Raw genomic sequence first — 15,554 nt, 5'->3', positions numbered from 1 at the left:
TATTTTTAAAATATGATTTGCGCCATCATTATGGCCTTGATTGTGCAATCCCTTAAGTATGGGGTTTAACTTTGCACACGAGTGGTCTCATTGAGTTCAAAGGGGCGACTTCCCCTGCACAAAGTTACACATGTGCATTTTTGCAGGATTAGGGCCCAACTATGCATTTTTCTCTGCAAATGTTGTTTAACTCAGAATTCCTGACCTAATGTAGTGGTTTCATACTTGCTCATTGAGTCCTGGTCTACACTAGGAGTTGAGGTCGAATTTAGCAGCGTTAAATCGATTTAACCCTGCAATCATCCACATGATGAAGCCCTTTTTTTCAACTTAAAGGGCTCTTAAAATTGATTTCCTTACTCCACCCCCGACAAGGGGATTAGCGCTTAAATCGGCCTTGCCGGGTCGAATTTGGGGTACTGTGGACGCAATTAGACGGTATTGGTCTCTGGGAGCTATCCCAAAGTGCTCTATTGTGACCGCTCTGGACAGCACTCTCAACTCAGATGCACTGGCCAGGTAGACAGGAAAAGGCCCGCAAACTTTTGAATTTCAATTTCCTGTTTGCATGGTCACCTGCAGCTTGCCAAGCTGGCCAGAGCTCATCAGCAGAGATGACCATGATGGAGTCCCAGAATCGCAAAAGAGCTCCAGCATGGACCGAACGGGAGGTACGGATCTGATCGCTGTATGGGGAGAGGAATCCGTGGTATCAGAACTCCGTTCCAGTTTTCGAAATGCCAAAACATTTCTCAAAATGTCCCAGGGCATGAAGGACAGAGGCCATAACAGGGACCCGAAGCAATGCCGCGTGAAACTTAAGGAGCTGAGTCAAGCCTACCAGAAAACTAGAGAAGCAAATGGCTGCTCCGGGTCAGAGCCCCAAACATGCCGCTTCTATGATGAGCTGCATGCCATTTTAGGGGATTCACCCACCACTACCCCAGCCGTGTTGTTTGACTCCTTCAATGGAGATGGAGGCAACACAGAAGCAGGTTTTGGGGATGAGGAAGATGATGATGATGATGAAGTTGTAGATATCTCAAAGCAAGCAAGTGGAGAAACCGGTTTTCCCGACAGCCAGGAACTGTTTCTCACCCTGGACCTGGAGCAGTACCCCCCGAACCCACCCAAGGCTGCCTCCTGGACCCGCCAGGTGGAGAAGGGACCTCTGGTGAGTGTACCTTTTAAAATACCATACATGGTTTAAAAGCAAGCATGTTTAATGATTAATTTGCCCTGGCATTTGCGGCTCTCCTGGATGTACTCCCAAAGCCTTTGCAAATGGTTTCTGGGGAGGGCAGCCTTATTCCGTCCACCATGGTAGGACACTTTACCACACCAGGCCAGTAGCACGTACTCAGGAATCATTGTAGAACAAAGCATTGCAGTGTATGTTTGCTGGCATTCAAACAACATCCGTTCTTTATCTCTCTGTGTTATCCTCAGGAGAATGATATCATTCATGGTCACCTGGTTGAAATAGGGTGCTTTTCTTAAGGGGACATTCAGAGGTGCCCGTTCCTGCTGGGCTGTTTGCCTGTGGCTGAACAGAAATGTTCCCCGCTGTTAGCCATGGGGAGGGAGGAGGCAAAATGTGACCTTGGGACGAAAGCACATGTGCTGTGTATGTAATGTTAACAGCAAGGTTTACCTTGAAAGAGTGTATCCATTATTCTATAAAATGTGTCTTTTTAAATACCACTGTCCCTTTTTTTCTTCTCCACCAGCTGCATGTGTCACAGGATCTTCTCCTTACCAGAGGCTAGTGAAGATTAGAAGGCGAAAAAAACACACTCATGATGAAATGTTCTCTGAGCTCATGCTGTCCTCCCACACTGACAGAGCACAGACGAATGCATGGAGGCAGACAATGTCAGAGTGCAGGAAAGCACAAAATGACCGGGAGGAGAGGTGGCAGGCTGAAGAGAGTAAGTGGCGGGCTGAAGAGAGGGCTGAAGCTGAAAGGGGGCGGCAACATGATGAGAGGAGGCAGGATTCAATGCTGAGGATGCTGGAGGATCAAACTAATGCGCTCCAGCATATGGTTGAGCTGCAGGAAAGGCAGCAGGAGCACAGACCGCCGCTACAGCCCCTGTATAACCAACCGCCCTCCTCCCCAAGTTCCATAGCCTCCTTACCCAGATGCCCAAGAATGCGGTGGGGGGGCCTCCGGACACCCAGCAGCTCCACCCCATAGGATTGGCCAAGCAACAAAAGGCTGGCATTCAATAAGTTTTAAAGTTTTAAACTTTGAAGTGCTGTGTGTCCTTGTCCTTCCCTCCTCCACCACCCCTCCCAGGCTACCTTGGCAGTTATCCCCCTATTTGTGTGATGAATTAATAAAGAATGCATGAATGTGAAGCAACAATGACTTTATTGACTCTGCAAGTGGTGATCGAAGGGAGGAGGGGAGGGTGCTTAGCTTACAGGGAAGTAGAGTGAATCAAGGGGTGGGGGGTTTCATCAAGGAGAAACAAACAGAACTTTCACACCGTAGCCTGGCCAGTCATGAAACTGGTCTTCAAAGCTTCTCTGATGCGCACCGCACCCTCCTGTGCTCTTCTAACCGCCCTGGTGTCGGGCTGCGTGTAACCAGCGGCCAGGCGATTTGCCTCAACTTCCCTCCCCACCATAAATGTCTCCCCCTTACTCTCACAGATATTGTGGAGCAAACAGTGGGAATATTGGTTTCACTGAGATCTAACCGAGTCAGTAAACTGCGCCAGCTCACTTTTAAACATCCAAATGCACTTTCTACCACCGTTCTGCACTTGCTCAGCCTGTAGTTGAACAGCTCCTGACTACTGTCCAGGTTGCCTGTGTACGGCTTCATGAGCCATGGCATTAAGGGATAGGCTGGGTCCCCAAGGATAACTATAGGCATTTCAACATCCCCAATGGTTATTTTCTGGTCTGGGAATAAAGTTCCTTCCTGCAGCTTTTGAAATAGACCAGAGTTCCTGAAGATGCAAGCGTCATGTACCTTTCCCGGCCATCCCACGTTGATGTTGGTGAAACGTCCCTTGTGATCCACCAGTGCTTGCAGCACTATTGAAAAGTACCCCTTGCGGTTTATGTACTCGCCGGCCTGGTGCTCTGGTGCCAAGATAAGGATATGGGTTCCGTCTATGGCTCCACCACAGTTAGGGAATCCCATTGCAGCAAAGCTATCCACTATGACCTGCACATTTCCCAGGGTCACTACCCTTGATATCAGCAGATCTTTGATTGCGTTGGCTACTTGCATCACAGCAGCCCCCACAGTAGATTTGCCCACTCCAAATTGATTCCCAACTGACTGGTAGTTGTCTGGCGTTGCAAGCTTCCACAGGGCTATTGCCACTCACTTCTCAACTGTGAGGGCTGCTCTCATCTTGGTATTCATGCGCTTCAGGGCAGGGGCAAGCAAGTCACAAAGTTCCATGAAAGTGCCCTTACACATGAGAAAGTTTCGCAGCCACTGGGAATAGTCCCAGACCTGCAACACTATGCAGTCCCACCAGTCTGCGCTTGTTTCCCAGGCCCAGAATCGGCATTCCACCACATGAACCTGCCCCATTAGCACCATGATGCCTGCATTGCCAGGGCCTGTGCTTTGAGAGAAGTCTGTGTCCATGTCCTCATCACTCTCGTCACCGCGCTGACGTCGCCTACTCGCCCGGTATCGCTTTGCCAGGTTCTGGTGCTGCAGATACTGCTGGATAATGCGTGTGGTTTTTAATGTGCTCCTAATTGCCAAAGTGATCTGAGCAGGCTCCATGCTTGCCGTGGTTTGGTGTCTGCACAGGTAACTCAGGAAAAAAGGCGCGAAATGATTGTCTGCCATTGCTTTCACAGAGGGAGGGAAGGAGGGCCTGATGACATGTACCCAGAACCATCCGTGACAATGTTTTTTGCCCCATCAGGCATTGGGATCTCAACCCAGAATTCCAATGGGCAGCGGAGACTGCGGGAACTGTGGGATAGCTACCTACAGTGAAACACTCCGGAAGTTAACGCTAGCCTCGGTACTGTGGAAGCACTCCGCCGAGTTAATGCACTTACTGCACTTCGAGCATTTTGTGTGGGAACACACACAATCGACTATTTAAAAACGATTTCTGCAAAACCGACTTCTATAAATTCTACCTAATTTCGTAGTGTAGACATACCCTCAGGCCCTGATTCTGCATGCTGCTCAGTATGGACAGGCCCCTGGACCCTCATGGTGCTCCACTGAGGCTCTGTGCAGGCAGAGGGGGCCACCCCAGGGAACAGCTTGCAGGATTCAGTCCTAGCACAGTAAACGTGGAACTTTTTCTAAAATTCAGCTTGATAGAGGGCAGACTTCTTATACACTTGTCTCCGATTCATTTTCTCTATTAAAAAAATGACTGACTCCTTTTCTATCAACAGAAACAATTGCAATTCTTTTACTCAGGGCCAGATTTTCCAAATGGCAGGGGCAAAAATATACATACAAATGTAGGGAGCCAATCGTGCGCCCGGTGTGCACATGGAATTACAAAGATTGCTTGTCAATTTGTAATAATGGTCCCAGCCCTGCACGGTGCTGAGTGGCTTCAACCACATGGAAGTCAATGAGAGTGGAAGGTGCTCAGCACCTAGTAGGATCGGCATAAATACCGAGTTTGTGTCTACACTGCAGTAAGGAGGTATGACTGCAGCACATGTAGTTTTACCCGAGCTAGCTTTGATATTGCTAAATCAAAGCCAGCTTGCCTAACAATCGCAGTGAAGCCACAGCAGCATGGGTGCCAGGCAGCGTGGGTGGCAGTTGCTTGAGTATCTACCTGTGCTACCACATTTGCTGCTGTTATTCAAGCTAGCTAGATCAAAGCTAGCTCAGGTATCCATATGTTTGGTCACTGGCAAGCTCGTTTACTGGAACAGCATGGAACAATCATGCTGTAAACTCTTTGGGGCAGGGATCTTGCCTACATCCATGTCTGTACAGAGCCCAGCAGTACAATGTGCATGTGCAAATGTACATATCTGCATGTCTTGGAAGATCAGACCCTAAGGCTACATAACCGAAAGAAATCTATGCAGCCAGCCCAAATATTTTATATCATTTTTAAAACTGAAAAGCATATTCAAATAAAATAAGGTGTGATAAAAGACTTTAAGTCTTTTATAGTTCTAGCAAATTCAGGACCAATCAGTGGAGAAAGGCAGAGCGTGATGCAACTACTTGTTCGGCAAATTTTATTGTGCTCTGCTGTTTACCTAATTCTCCATTTTTAATGCAGTAAGTATTTCTTAAATGCATGCTCTGCCATGCTGTTGCCCTCCCCGCAGAATGTGCCATGGGTCCAAAGAGGGACAGAGCTGCTTTCTAAAGTGGCAATTCAGCTTGGCAGGAGAAGAGGACTTAGCAGCAAGGTTAATGGGCACTGAGGAAGCACAAACAGGAAAGGGAGAAGTGAAGGCAGTTTGGGAGAAGAGTCAGAAGCAAACCAGGAGAGGTCAAGGAGAAAACAGAGAAAGTTATGAGAGAAAAGAAAAGAAAATGATTGGGGCAGACAAAGAAGGGGGAGGAAAAAGGCAGTTAGACATAATGGGAGGGATTAGGAAATAAAGATGAGAAAGAGAAAATGGAAAGAGTCAGCCTGAGCCCATAGAATCCCTACATAAGCCCTCACACCCCTCATATGTGAAAACAAAAGCTCTTCTGTCAGCAATTTTAAGACAGACCCAAATATTATTCTTGTAATAAACAAATCTCCTGTACTATCACCAAATATTAATTATTGCTCTATCATTCTCATTTGAGAGCTTGTTTCATTTTCCTATACCAAACATCATGGCAGCAGAGAGAACCCAGTTAGACACTGAGTAATTATGGGTACAACATTATTTCACATATAGATACCAGTATACAGAAGCCATGCAATACTAAGATAATAGTGAAGTGCAGTGAGCCCACTTGGAAGTCTGTGTATCCAAAGGGGACAGTATGACACTACCTATTCATAACTCCACTGTATAACCAGAAACAGGGCAGAGACAAGAGGGAATCTTAAAGTCAATGCTCTCAGTTATAACCAGGGCAATAGAAAATAGGAGGCCATCCCAACAGGCCTGTCTGGCAAACATCAAAAGCTGTGATAGCAGAAAAGTGGCAGAAAAGAAAAAGACAAAACTGGAGTATTCTTCATTCCCTCCACAAGAAATGTGAAAAAAAAAAAATCCCTACCTGTGGATCATTTTAATCCGTGTTTCTTTCACTGAAAATGATGGTACGCTATTCATAATCTCAGACACAATCCCTTTTCAGAATTAAAAAACCCTATCTCCTCTACTCACGTCTGCTTTCCTTATTTAACTTTGCATTAAAACCTCAAGCTGAACAGCTGGCTAAGATTCATGAACAGTTTAGATGCCTAAACTGGGCTTTGTAAAGAAAATTATGTTTGGGTGCTTGTTTATGCATATGTGTGCATGGCTGTGCGAATCCATATATACAGGCACATTTTTAAATGAAACACACCGCAACATTCACAAATTTGATCCTAACTACTTAACAGAATTAACAGCTGCAAAAAGAGATGCAAAGTTTCGATATGAAAAAACACACTATAAAAGTAAATTGTGCTGGAAGAGCAAGAGTGTGCGGCAAAAGGCCTACGTATACAACTACTAATATTGTACATGGAAAAGAATGTGTGCAAGACTATTCTGTCTGGGTGGCTTCACCAGGCGCCTAAACTTTACCAGAAAGGTCCTACGAACACTGTGTTAAAGTAATCCCAATGACATCACCAAGGAAACATTTTCCCCCCAGGTTTCATTTCATTTCTAAGCACAACCATATTTACATGTCATGGGCATAACAAACTCAGTGATCAACGCTTCTTGATTGGGGGGAAAGCAAACACCTGCATGCTCAGCAGGGAGTCATTCAGCCCCATTCTGTTCTTAGCCTGTTTGCGCATCCTGTTCAAGGACTTCAGTGCTGCTCTACTCCCTAAATTTCAATACTTATGCTTGCCCCAGTGCACTGCTGAACAATCGATGCTCTTTATCTGTCTGCAATATCATCTCAGTTACTTTCACTATTCTTTCATTTTCTCATCCATTTCTTAATTCTTACACTTCAAGTCATTTTGTTTTCTGTGACTTAATAGTTTGCAGTCATCATCTCATTTTAGGGATTTCAAAACACAAGCTGATTTAAACAGTACCGTGTGTGTCCTAGTCCAGTGAATACCGCATCTATATTCCTGACCTGGTCTTCACAATGTTCACTGGATTTTACACTCTGCTATCTATAGCCCCAAGAGACTCTTCTCAGTGTTCCTAATTCTCATGGAGTGAGCATAAGTCCAATGATACTTGGTGTTTTTCTTAGAGCTGCAGCTGCTGAAAGTCATTTTATTAGCTGAGAGTCTGAGCTTTTGTTTTCTTTTTTTTTTTAAGAGTAAGTTTCTAGCCCTCAGGGTTGCAGAGAATAGCTTAAAAATGTGAACCCTAAAGGCTCAAATTTCAGAAGATAAATAAAAAGAACCCCAAATTTATTATTTAAGTCTCATGATTTTTTAAGGCAATCTTACAATTTTTAGAGCCTAGCTGGCTCATGATTTCTGAATGGTTGGGGCTGGCAATACTATCTTGACAGCTGGGTATTACAGGGATGAAGAGACCACCTCCCAAGTCAACCCTTCCACAGTAGGGACTCTGAGAAGTTGTATAGGAGCTATTATGCTTGCTCAACACAAATGAGGAACTCTTACCTTTCACTTGTCCCTCTCTTACCTTGGGAGTTGTCATAAATATAAAGGGAAGGGTAAACACCTTTAAATCCCTCCTGGCCAGAGGAAAAACCCTTTCACCTGTAAAGGGTTAAGAAGCTAAGGTAACCTCGCTGGCACCTGACCAAAATGACCAATGAGGAGACAAGATACTTTCAAAGCTGGAGGGGGGGAGAAACAAAGGGTTCTCTCTCTCCGTCTGTGTGTTGTCTTTTGCCGGGACAAGAGCAGGAATGCAGGTCAGAACTCCTGTAAAGGGTTAATAAGCAATCTAGTTAGATGTGTGTTGGATTCTGTTTTGTTTAAATGGCTGATAAAATAAGTTGTGCTGAATGGAATGTATATTCCTGTTTTTGTGTCTTTTTGTAACTTAAGGTTTTGCCTAGAGGGATTCTCTATGTTTTGAATCTGATTACCCTGTAAGGTATTTACCATCCTGATTTTACAGAGGTGATCCTTTTACTTTTTCTTCAATTAAAATTCTTCTTTTAAGAACCTGATTGTTTTTTCATTGTTCTTAAGATCCCAGGGTTTGGGTCTGTGTTCACCTATGCAAATTGGTGAGGATTTTTATCAAGCCTTCCCCAGGAAAGGGGGCGTAGGGTTTGGGAGGATTTTGGAGGGAAAGACGTTTCCAAGCGGGCTCTTTCCCTGTTATATATTTGTTAGACGCTTGGTGGTGGCAGCAATAAAGTCCAGGGGCAAAAGGTAAAATAGTGTGTACCTTGCGGAAGTTTTAACCTAAGCTGGTAAAAATAAGCTTAGGGGGGTTTTCATGCAGGTCCCCACATCTGTACCCTAGAGTTCAGAGTGGAGAAGGAATCTTGACAGACCACATTACCCCTCTTCTTGAATCCCTCCACTGGCCCCTCTTTCTGTATTACATCAAACATAAGACACTTCTCTTTGCTTTCAAAGCTGTCCGTGGCCTATCACCACCCTACCAGTAATCTTTCATTCTTTATCGACATGTTGACTCCTGATTGCAATCAGCCCACAATGCCAGCCTCCATTGACCCTTGTTAGCTTACCAAAAATGCAATTCATGCTTTCTCCCATGCCACACCTCACATTGAGATGAGCTTCCTGTAAACATCTGCAAAGGTACCTCATTGTTCACCTTCAACTCCCTCCTCCAAACTCTTTTTCCACGATTCCTACAAAAAACTTGACCACTGCCTCTCCTTCTGACTAATACTGTTTCATTGTTTCCTGTGATATCAGAATCTTATTAATCTTACAGTTGTTTAGCTTGTTTCCCTTGAAAACTCTGCTCAAGACCTGAATTTCTAATTTTTTTTAAATAACCCTTTTCCTGCCCTTCTTAATATATCAAAGTAGTAAAAAAAAAAAAGGAATGTAACCTTTCTTCCCCTTTTGTAAGACACTTTTAAGGTCATCTATATAATGTATACATAACTTTGTATATGGGAATCATTACAGCAGGGGTTCTCAAACTTTCTTTTTTTTAATAGTGTGGACCTCAGATTAATAAAGAGATGGTCTCATGGAACATGTTGCCTCCACATTGGTGTTTGTATGGACTACCCCCCTTGCTGATCATGTACAATCCCTGTAACAAATATAGCAACTACTTACATGGAAAGTAATATTAGTAAGATATCTAATGAATTTTTGCCATCCTTTTGCAGTTAGAAAGGCGAAGAACTAGCAACATGTCACCACCCCATTCTGAGGGTATACCACTGGTCCATGGACCACAATTTGGGAACATTTACTCTAAGGAATAATACACTTTTGGGGGGGCGGGGGGTAGAGGGAGAGATTTTCTACCCAAAAGCATCCCACTTTTAAGCCACAGTTTGAACTTTACCCTTTTCCTCATTCAATTCAAAACTCCTCTGGCTGAGGCAGCTGCGCTTCTCCTAGACTATTCACACGGGCTGCTGCAGTGGGTTGTGAGGCACTCTACCTCTTCAGGGGTTAAGCATGTTTCCTCTGCAGTGATGCTACGTCTGCTTGCCTGAGGTGCCAGAGGCAAAAAATGAAGACCAGTTCCCTCTATGGTGTTAGTGCTGTGCTCTGCACTAACTACAGAGGCAATAGACTAGCCCATGGAATAATTTTTTAAAGGTTTCCTAAAGCCCCAGTCTTATACTAAACGTGTACTGAAAACCATAATGCAGAGTACCAAAGAATCCTAGATTTGCATAATGTATTATCACAGGCCTCAGAATGCAGAACTCTGAAGACAGCTCAGTCTGAAGAGAACGTTTGTTTGCTATTTTTGGAGGTTGTTTTGTGTCTTCAAAGACGTGCTTAATCTGCTGCGGCAGATCAAGCCATGCACACAAGCACTTCCTTTCATACAGATTGCTCTTATACTTTACCCTGCATTTCTTTAAAATATCTTAAAAATTGACTGTTGAAATTTAAAACCAACAGTGTGACACACTGTAAATGATTTATTTAAAGAAGACCTGTTATAGAATTGTTTTTGTATGTCCATGTATGTTAATGCAATTTTGTTCTCAAAAATACACTTGTTGTTTTACTGGTTGTCCTTCTTATGAATCAGATCATTATATATTCCTTACCAAGACCCAGAACCTGCAAAGTTTTACACACATGTCTAACATGACGCACATGAGCAGTCCCATTTCAAATCAAACATGGATGTAAATTTCTGCAGCTCGGGGGGGGGCAGGACTTTAGAACCACCATAGGAGTGGTCACTGGGGGACTACAGGAGATAGACTGCATGCTGGTACACAATCTTGAGAGCTTTAGGGCCTGATTCAAAGCCCATTGAAGTCACTAGGAATCTTTTCATTAACTCCAGTGGGCTTTGGGACAGTTCCTCAGTTAATACTGGTTAGGTACCCATACAGTTTGGGCACGTTAAATAAATCTGATAGGTTTATTGCATTAATAAAGAATCTACAAATATATTGAGTACTACACACCTTTCATTTCCCCTAGAAAAGGATGTTGGGGTTTTTTTTTTTTTTTTTTTGGAGAGGAATCGTCACATGCAATTGGGCAATTGTTGACACTCTTTCCTCTGCACATGCCAGTAGTGGACTGTAGGGAGTTTCTTGTACTTATAAAGCTGAAATGTGGCTGGTATGAAACATAAATTTTATCTTACCTTTAGCTGCACTAGATGTACATCCACATGTTTGCTGTCTGAGTCCTGCTGGACAGAGTAGGTCAGATCCCTGACTCTTTCGGATGTCATCCGGAGCCATGTTTCAATTTCAGGCAGATGGAGAACAATCTTCCAGTCCGCCCCTGTGTGGAGAGGGGGAGGCTTTTCATACTGTTGATCAGAATCAAGCTCCTTCATTGCATCTTCTTCACCATCTTGCTCTGCAGTGGGAGTCATGTTTATGATCATGGGGGATCCATCAGTAGTCATGGGATCCAGTTCTTGTGACCTCATGGGGCTGAGTGCAACATCCATGGCTAACATGGGAAAATCTAAACCATAATTCTTTCCAAAACAGCTGCAAAGACAAAAAGAAAGACAATTACAGTTATGAGACAAAATCTTAGATTAAAGTATTCATAAGATAAGAAATCAGCTTGATCACTACAGATAAAATATACCATGGCATTCTGAGTGGCTTCTTCACTATACAAATCCTCTCTCATTAACAACTTCAGGAATAAACTGAATTATTAGTTACTAATTTACCTATGAGGTTTAACCTCCTTAATTGGGAAGGATAGCAATTGTCACATTTCCTTATTTCTAGAAAATCAGCACTCTAAAAATCGATTTATGATTTTCATACTGGATGGAACTTTCTGATGTATTCTAATTTAATATAAATACAATACTTAAGATATTGTGAATAATCCCTTGCAATTCTTGTTTGTTCTCAAAGTATTGTATATTTGGGTTTAAATTAAAGTTCAGTTCCTCCACCTAATTAATCCAGGGAGAAAGTGATGGTGTGTTTTTGGTATCACAGTCTTCTCCATGGATACAAACTCTGATGTTATCAGAACTGGATTAATGTAGCATCAAGCAGAAGGCAAAGGTAGATTGTGACAGATGAGGTTATTCATAAATCACAGTTACCCAGAGCATCAGGAAGATACATTGAAAAATGGCAAAATATATTGGTACTTATCTCATGTTAACCATATGTGGAAGTCCCCCTTTAAATGGTTAAGCACCGGAAACACAGAATCCTGTTATAGCAAATTTCCTTCTGGCTTGACTATGAAACAGTTTCACTGGGGTTACACATGGTGTATCATTTTGTATTTTCAAAGTAAAATCCAGTTTTCACTGAAATTTTCTTTTAAAGCATTTTTTGCTTTGACCTTACGCTATTTTATTTGCAAGCAGAAGTGGATGCTGCAGAAAAGCATTATCCAAGAAAACACGAGCCAGGATGTCAGCACGAGGCCCTGCATAAAGCAAAATACCTTAGCATTCTGAAAATCTTCATTAGTTGTGTGATTCCTAACTTCTTCAAAATTAGATCTGAATCTTATGAGATAGCTTTACAAGAGTGCCATGGCAGAGGTGGTTCCAATACAAGGCCTTGTCCCCTCCGCAAAGCATTTATGATGTTCTGCAGCACAACAAAGGCACATTCAATACAGTTGCATGAAACAGTTTAATGAGATTGGTTGTATCTGGAGACTTCTCTCAGCCATTTTGTCTATCCATCAGATGCTACAGGGCTTAAAACTACTTTTTTGTAATTCTTTTTCTTGCTTTATAGAAATTATCGAAGTAGTCATTAGCTGCAATATAGTGGGGCTCAATGCCACAATGCTTAGATATTCCAGTTTCTCCACCTTAAATTTTTCCCGAGTGAGGATTGCAGTTCAGAGCATAGGTCTTCAGTTTAGAATGGGTAAGCAGCTTTATCTCGCTTCAAAACACTGAATTGTGGTGCTTGAGCATTTAATGTGGAGCTCAGGGCATCAAGACACTCCCACGACATGCAGTCAGAGTACCAAAGTATCAACCATAACAATGGTCCAGTCCATTTCCTCTACAACCCGAATGATGCGGTAAAGTTTTGGTAGGCAGTCAGGCCAGAAAACATACCATCTATGCTATTTTGCTTCTATCTCCCACGCTACCACTATTTTACTAAGCCACATTCTGCGTAATCATCAGCCATGCATACATCTGAATTTGCAGCTGCCACTAGCTTAGTAAATATTTAACTAGGTTGATTTTAAAACAGCTGATAAAATCAGGGAGAGAGAACCAAAGAAGATTGTCAGAGCTCTGAGTTACAGTACAACTTTTAATTCAAATTCCCTTTTACCCATTCAGAAATTAAATCATACATATTTTAGCAGCATTGCAGCAAGATTTATGAAAATAGTTACAAATATATCCTCAAAATGCTGATCACTTCAAATCCATTTCTGTTCTTTACAAAATCTTCAGCTTAAACACTCAAAAGTGCATTTTGTTAGACAAATCTTTCCATTTGAAAAATTCTAACTCTAATTTATACTGTATCAGAATAACTGTTTTTAACAGACAACACAATTATTACTTTGAGCACTCTCTCAATGTTATTTCCTCCTGACCAGTGAAATTTTGATGGTGTCCACTGTATCCATATTTCTCTAAGTTTACCATTACCAAATAAGCATGCCTTCTAGCCAAATTAGTTACTCCTTCTTCATTAAATGATGCAGGTGCACTGGAAATGCAGCACAGGCCTAATGGCTGTTCCACATACAACTAGTTCTCCATGCAGATTCTGGAAGGTTGTTTTTTTTTATTATTTATTTTTATTGTGGTTCATCTCCAGTAACAGCATTAGAGCAATAATCAAAAAATTAAAGCATGATTCCACTGAAACAAACAAAAGCTAAACCATGCTGCATGCAGAGTGCACCTCCAGCTGCAGGGAAAGAATTTGTAATCAGCAGCCTTTAGGAACTGACTGACCTGCTTTTTGTCCCCATACACTTGACCCTACAGTCTGGCTTCTCCAGCATTGTAGCTAACAGCACCATTATTCTAGTGGTGTTAAAGTCCATCAAATCCTTTTCTTTCCACAAATAAGACAGTGTTAAATATATCACTTCGTTTTTCCCATGTACTTGTAACAGATTTCATACAAACATAAAATATACCATGGATTCTCATTAACAGGGCCTGGGGATGCTCTCTCTTTCTAAAAGCTCACAATGCTTGAAAGGAGGCCCTGTTGCAGACAGAAATTACTGAAGCTGAACACTAGTACACATGATTCATTATATTGTTTCTTGGCAGATCAAAATGCCTCACAATCCATCTATATAGCCACAAAAGAAAGCTGAAAGTATCTCTTGCTCTCTCTCAGAGAATTGGCATCAAAGTAATGTACTCATTGCACTGTTATCCCTAATATCAATCTAGGACCCGTAAACTCCACTGTCTTTCCCTTCCCCCATTAGCTCTGATTTCTCCAATTGTTGTAAAGCAAAATAACTCCAAGGCTATGCCTGCATCAACCTATAAAATGTCCTGCCAAAATACTGTCAGTATGACCTTGATTCACATGTGTATATTTGATTTGAAAGGAAACTCAAAGTTCTTGCTGAAGAACAGTGTTGTTACATAGCTCTACAGGCACCATACTAAATAATAACCACCAAAGAGTCGCCAATCACAGCAAAAAACTTTGCCAATCAAGCTGTTTTAAGCAATTTGAGAACCAGAACACTTGCCAGAATCAGTATTGCTATCAAAAGTAGTTCTTTTTTTTTGGTATGCTAAGCACTTACAAGCAAGGTCCAGAAGCTTTTGTGTTCCTAACTAACTAAGCAACTTTATAACTGCATAGTTCAATCATTCATGATAGCCTGTTAATGCACTATTGCACGAAGCCAATCAAAGCTAAAGCATTCTTGTTTCTCAGTTGGGAAGGTGCCCTTTCGAACTCCAACTATTTGGAGACCGTTTCAGTTCCAATATCCTGCTAATATTGTAGTTGATGTATATTACATCTGATCCAAAATATTTCACATGCTGGAAAAAGGCCCAGATACAAAAAAGAAGAGTGCACCATATAAAGCTGTGATATCTACTGTATAAAACCATTTGGGGGGTGGGGTTTGAAATGATTATGTTAAACAATACATTTGGGGCTAAATTTGTCATTTTCCTTTTTTTCATTCTGACTCCCTTTATAGGGCACAGAATCTGATTAACAGGAACTCCTGAACTGAAGTAAGCAGGGACTTATCATTCTGGACTAGGACTACTCTTATATATGTGTGTGTGTGTGCACGTGCACACATATATCCCTTTACTAAGTGCATTAAGCCTAACAGAAGGCTGATTACCTTCCACAATCACATAGGCAATCCCCTTTTCTCCTAGTTTTCCACTCAGACGCTGACACTTTCATGCAAAGCATAGAATTTGCGTGTCAGCCATAATATCATTCAATCAATCATCAAAAGTCTTCTCTCACTCATTTTGCCCTCTGATTATTCAGATTCTCCTTGTTTATAAAATACAACACAAATTCATTCAGTCAGCCATCAGATCATCCATGTTTTCCTGCAACAGCAGCTGGTTCCTGTCAAACAAAGATTCATTAAGTATTTTAAGTCATACATTGGTCCAAGCATTGATCAGTGGTGCAGACACTGGGTTGAGTGAATGTTAATGAGCTCTACATTTTTTTTTCTCACTGTCACATATTGTTAAAATCAGCTGCAAGCATTATATGGCCACCTATCTATCAGGAAAACAATTCATTTTCTTCTCCACAGTGGTCAAAAAAAGGCTGAAAGTAATTCATTAAATAACTATGCCAGGTTGCTGACTTTGAAATCTAATGATGCAAGTTT

General features: G+C 42.1%; 1 protein-coding gene across 4 annotated transcripts in view; it reads right to left on the bottom strand.

Annotated features, from left to right (window-relative positions):
* Positions 1–15,554, bottom strand: part of AKAP6 (A-kinase anchoring protein 6) — a 403,733-nt gene that overhangs the window by 301,323 nt on the left and 86,856 nt on the right. For all 4 annotated transcript variants that reach the window (XM_084632749.1, XM_084632752.1, XM_084632751.1 and 1 more), the window contains exon 2: positions 10,870–11,227. In XM_084632749.1, coding sequence (XP_084488875.1) covers positions 10,870–11,193 — 324 coding nt within the window. In that variant the 5' untranslated portion in view covers positions 11,194–11,227. The remainder of the gene's footprint in view (positions 1–10,869; positions 11,228–15,554) is intronic.

The sequence above is a fragment of the Lepidochelys olivacea genome (assembly GCF_965140295.1).
Source record: "Lepidochelys olivacea isolate rLepOli2 genome assembly, chromosome: 6".
NCBI classification, from domain to species: Eukaryota; Metazoa; Chordata; order Testudines; family Cheloniidae; genus Lepidochelys; species Lepidochelys olivacea.
The sequence above is the reverse complement of the archived record's forward strand: the minus strand, read 5'-3'. Positions and strand labels throughout refer to the sequence as shown.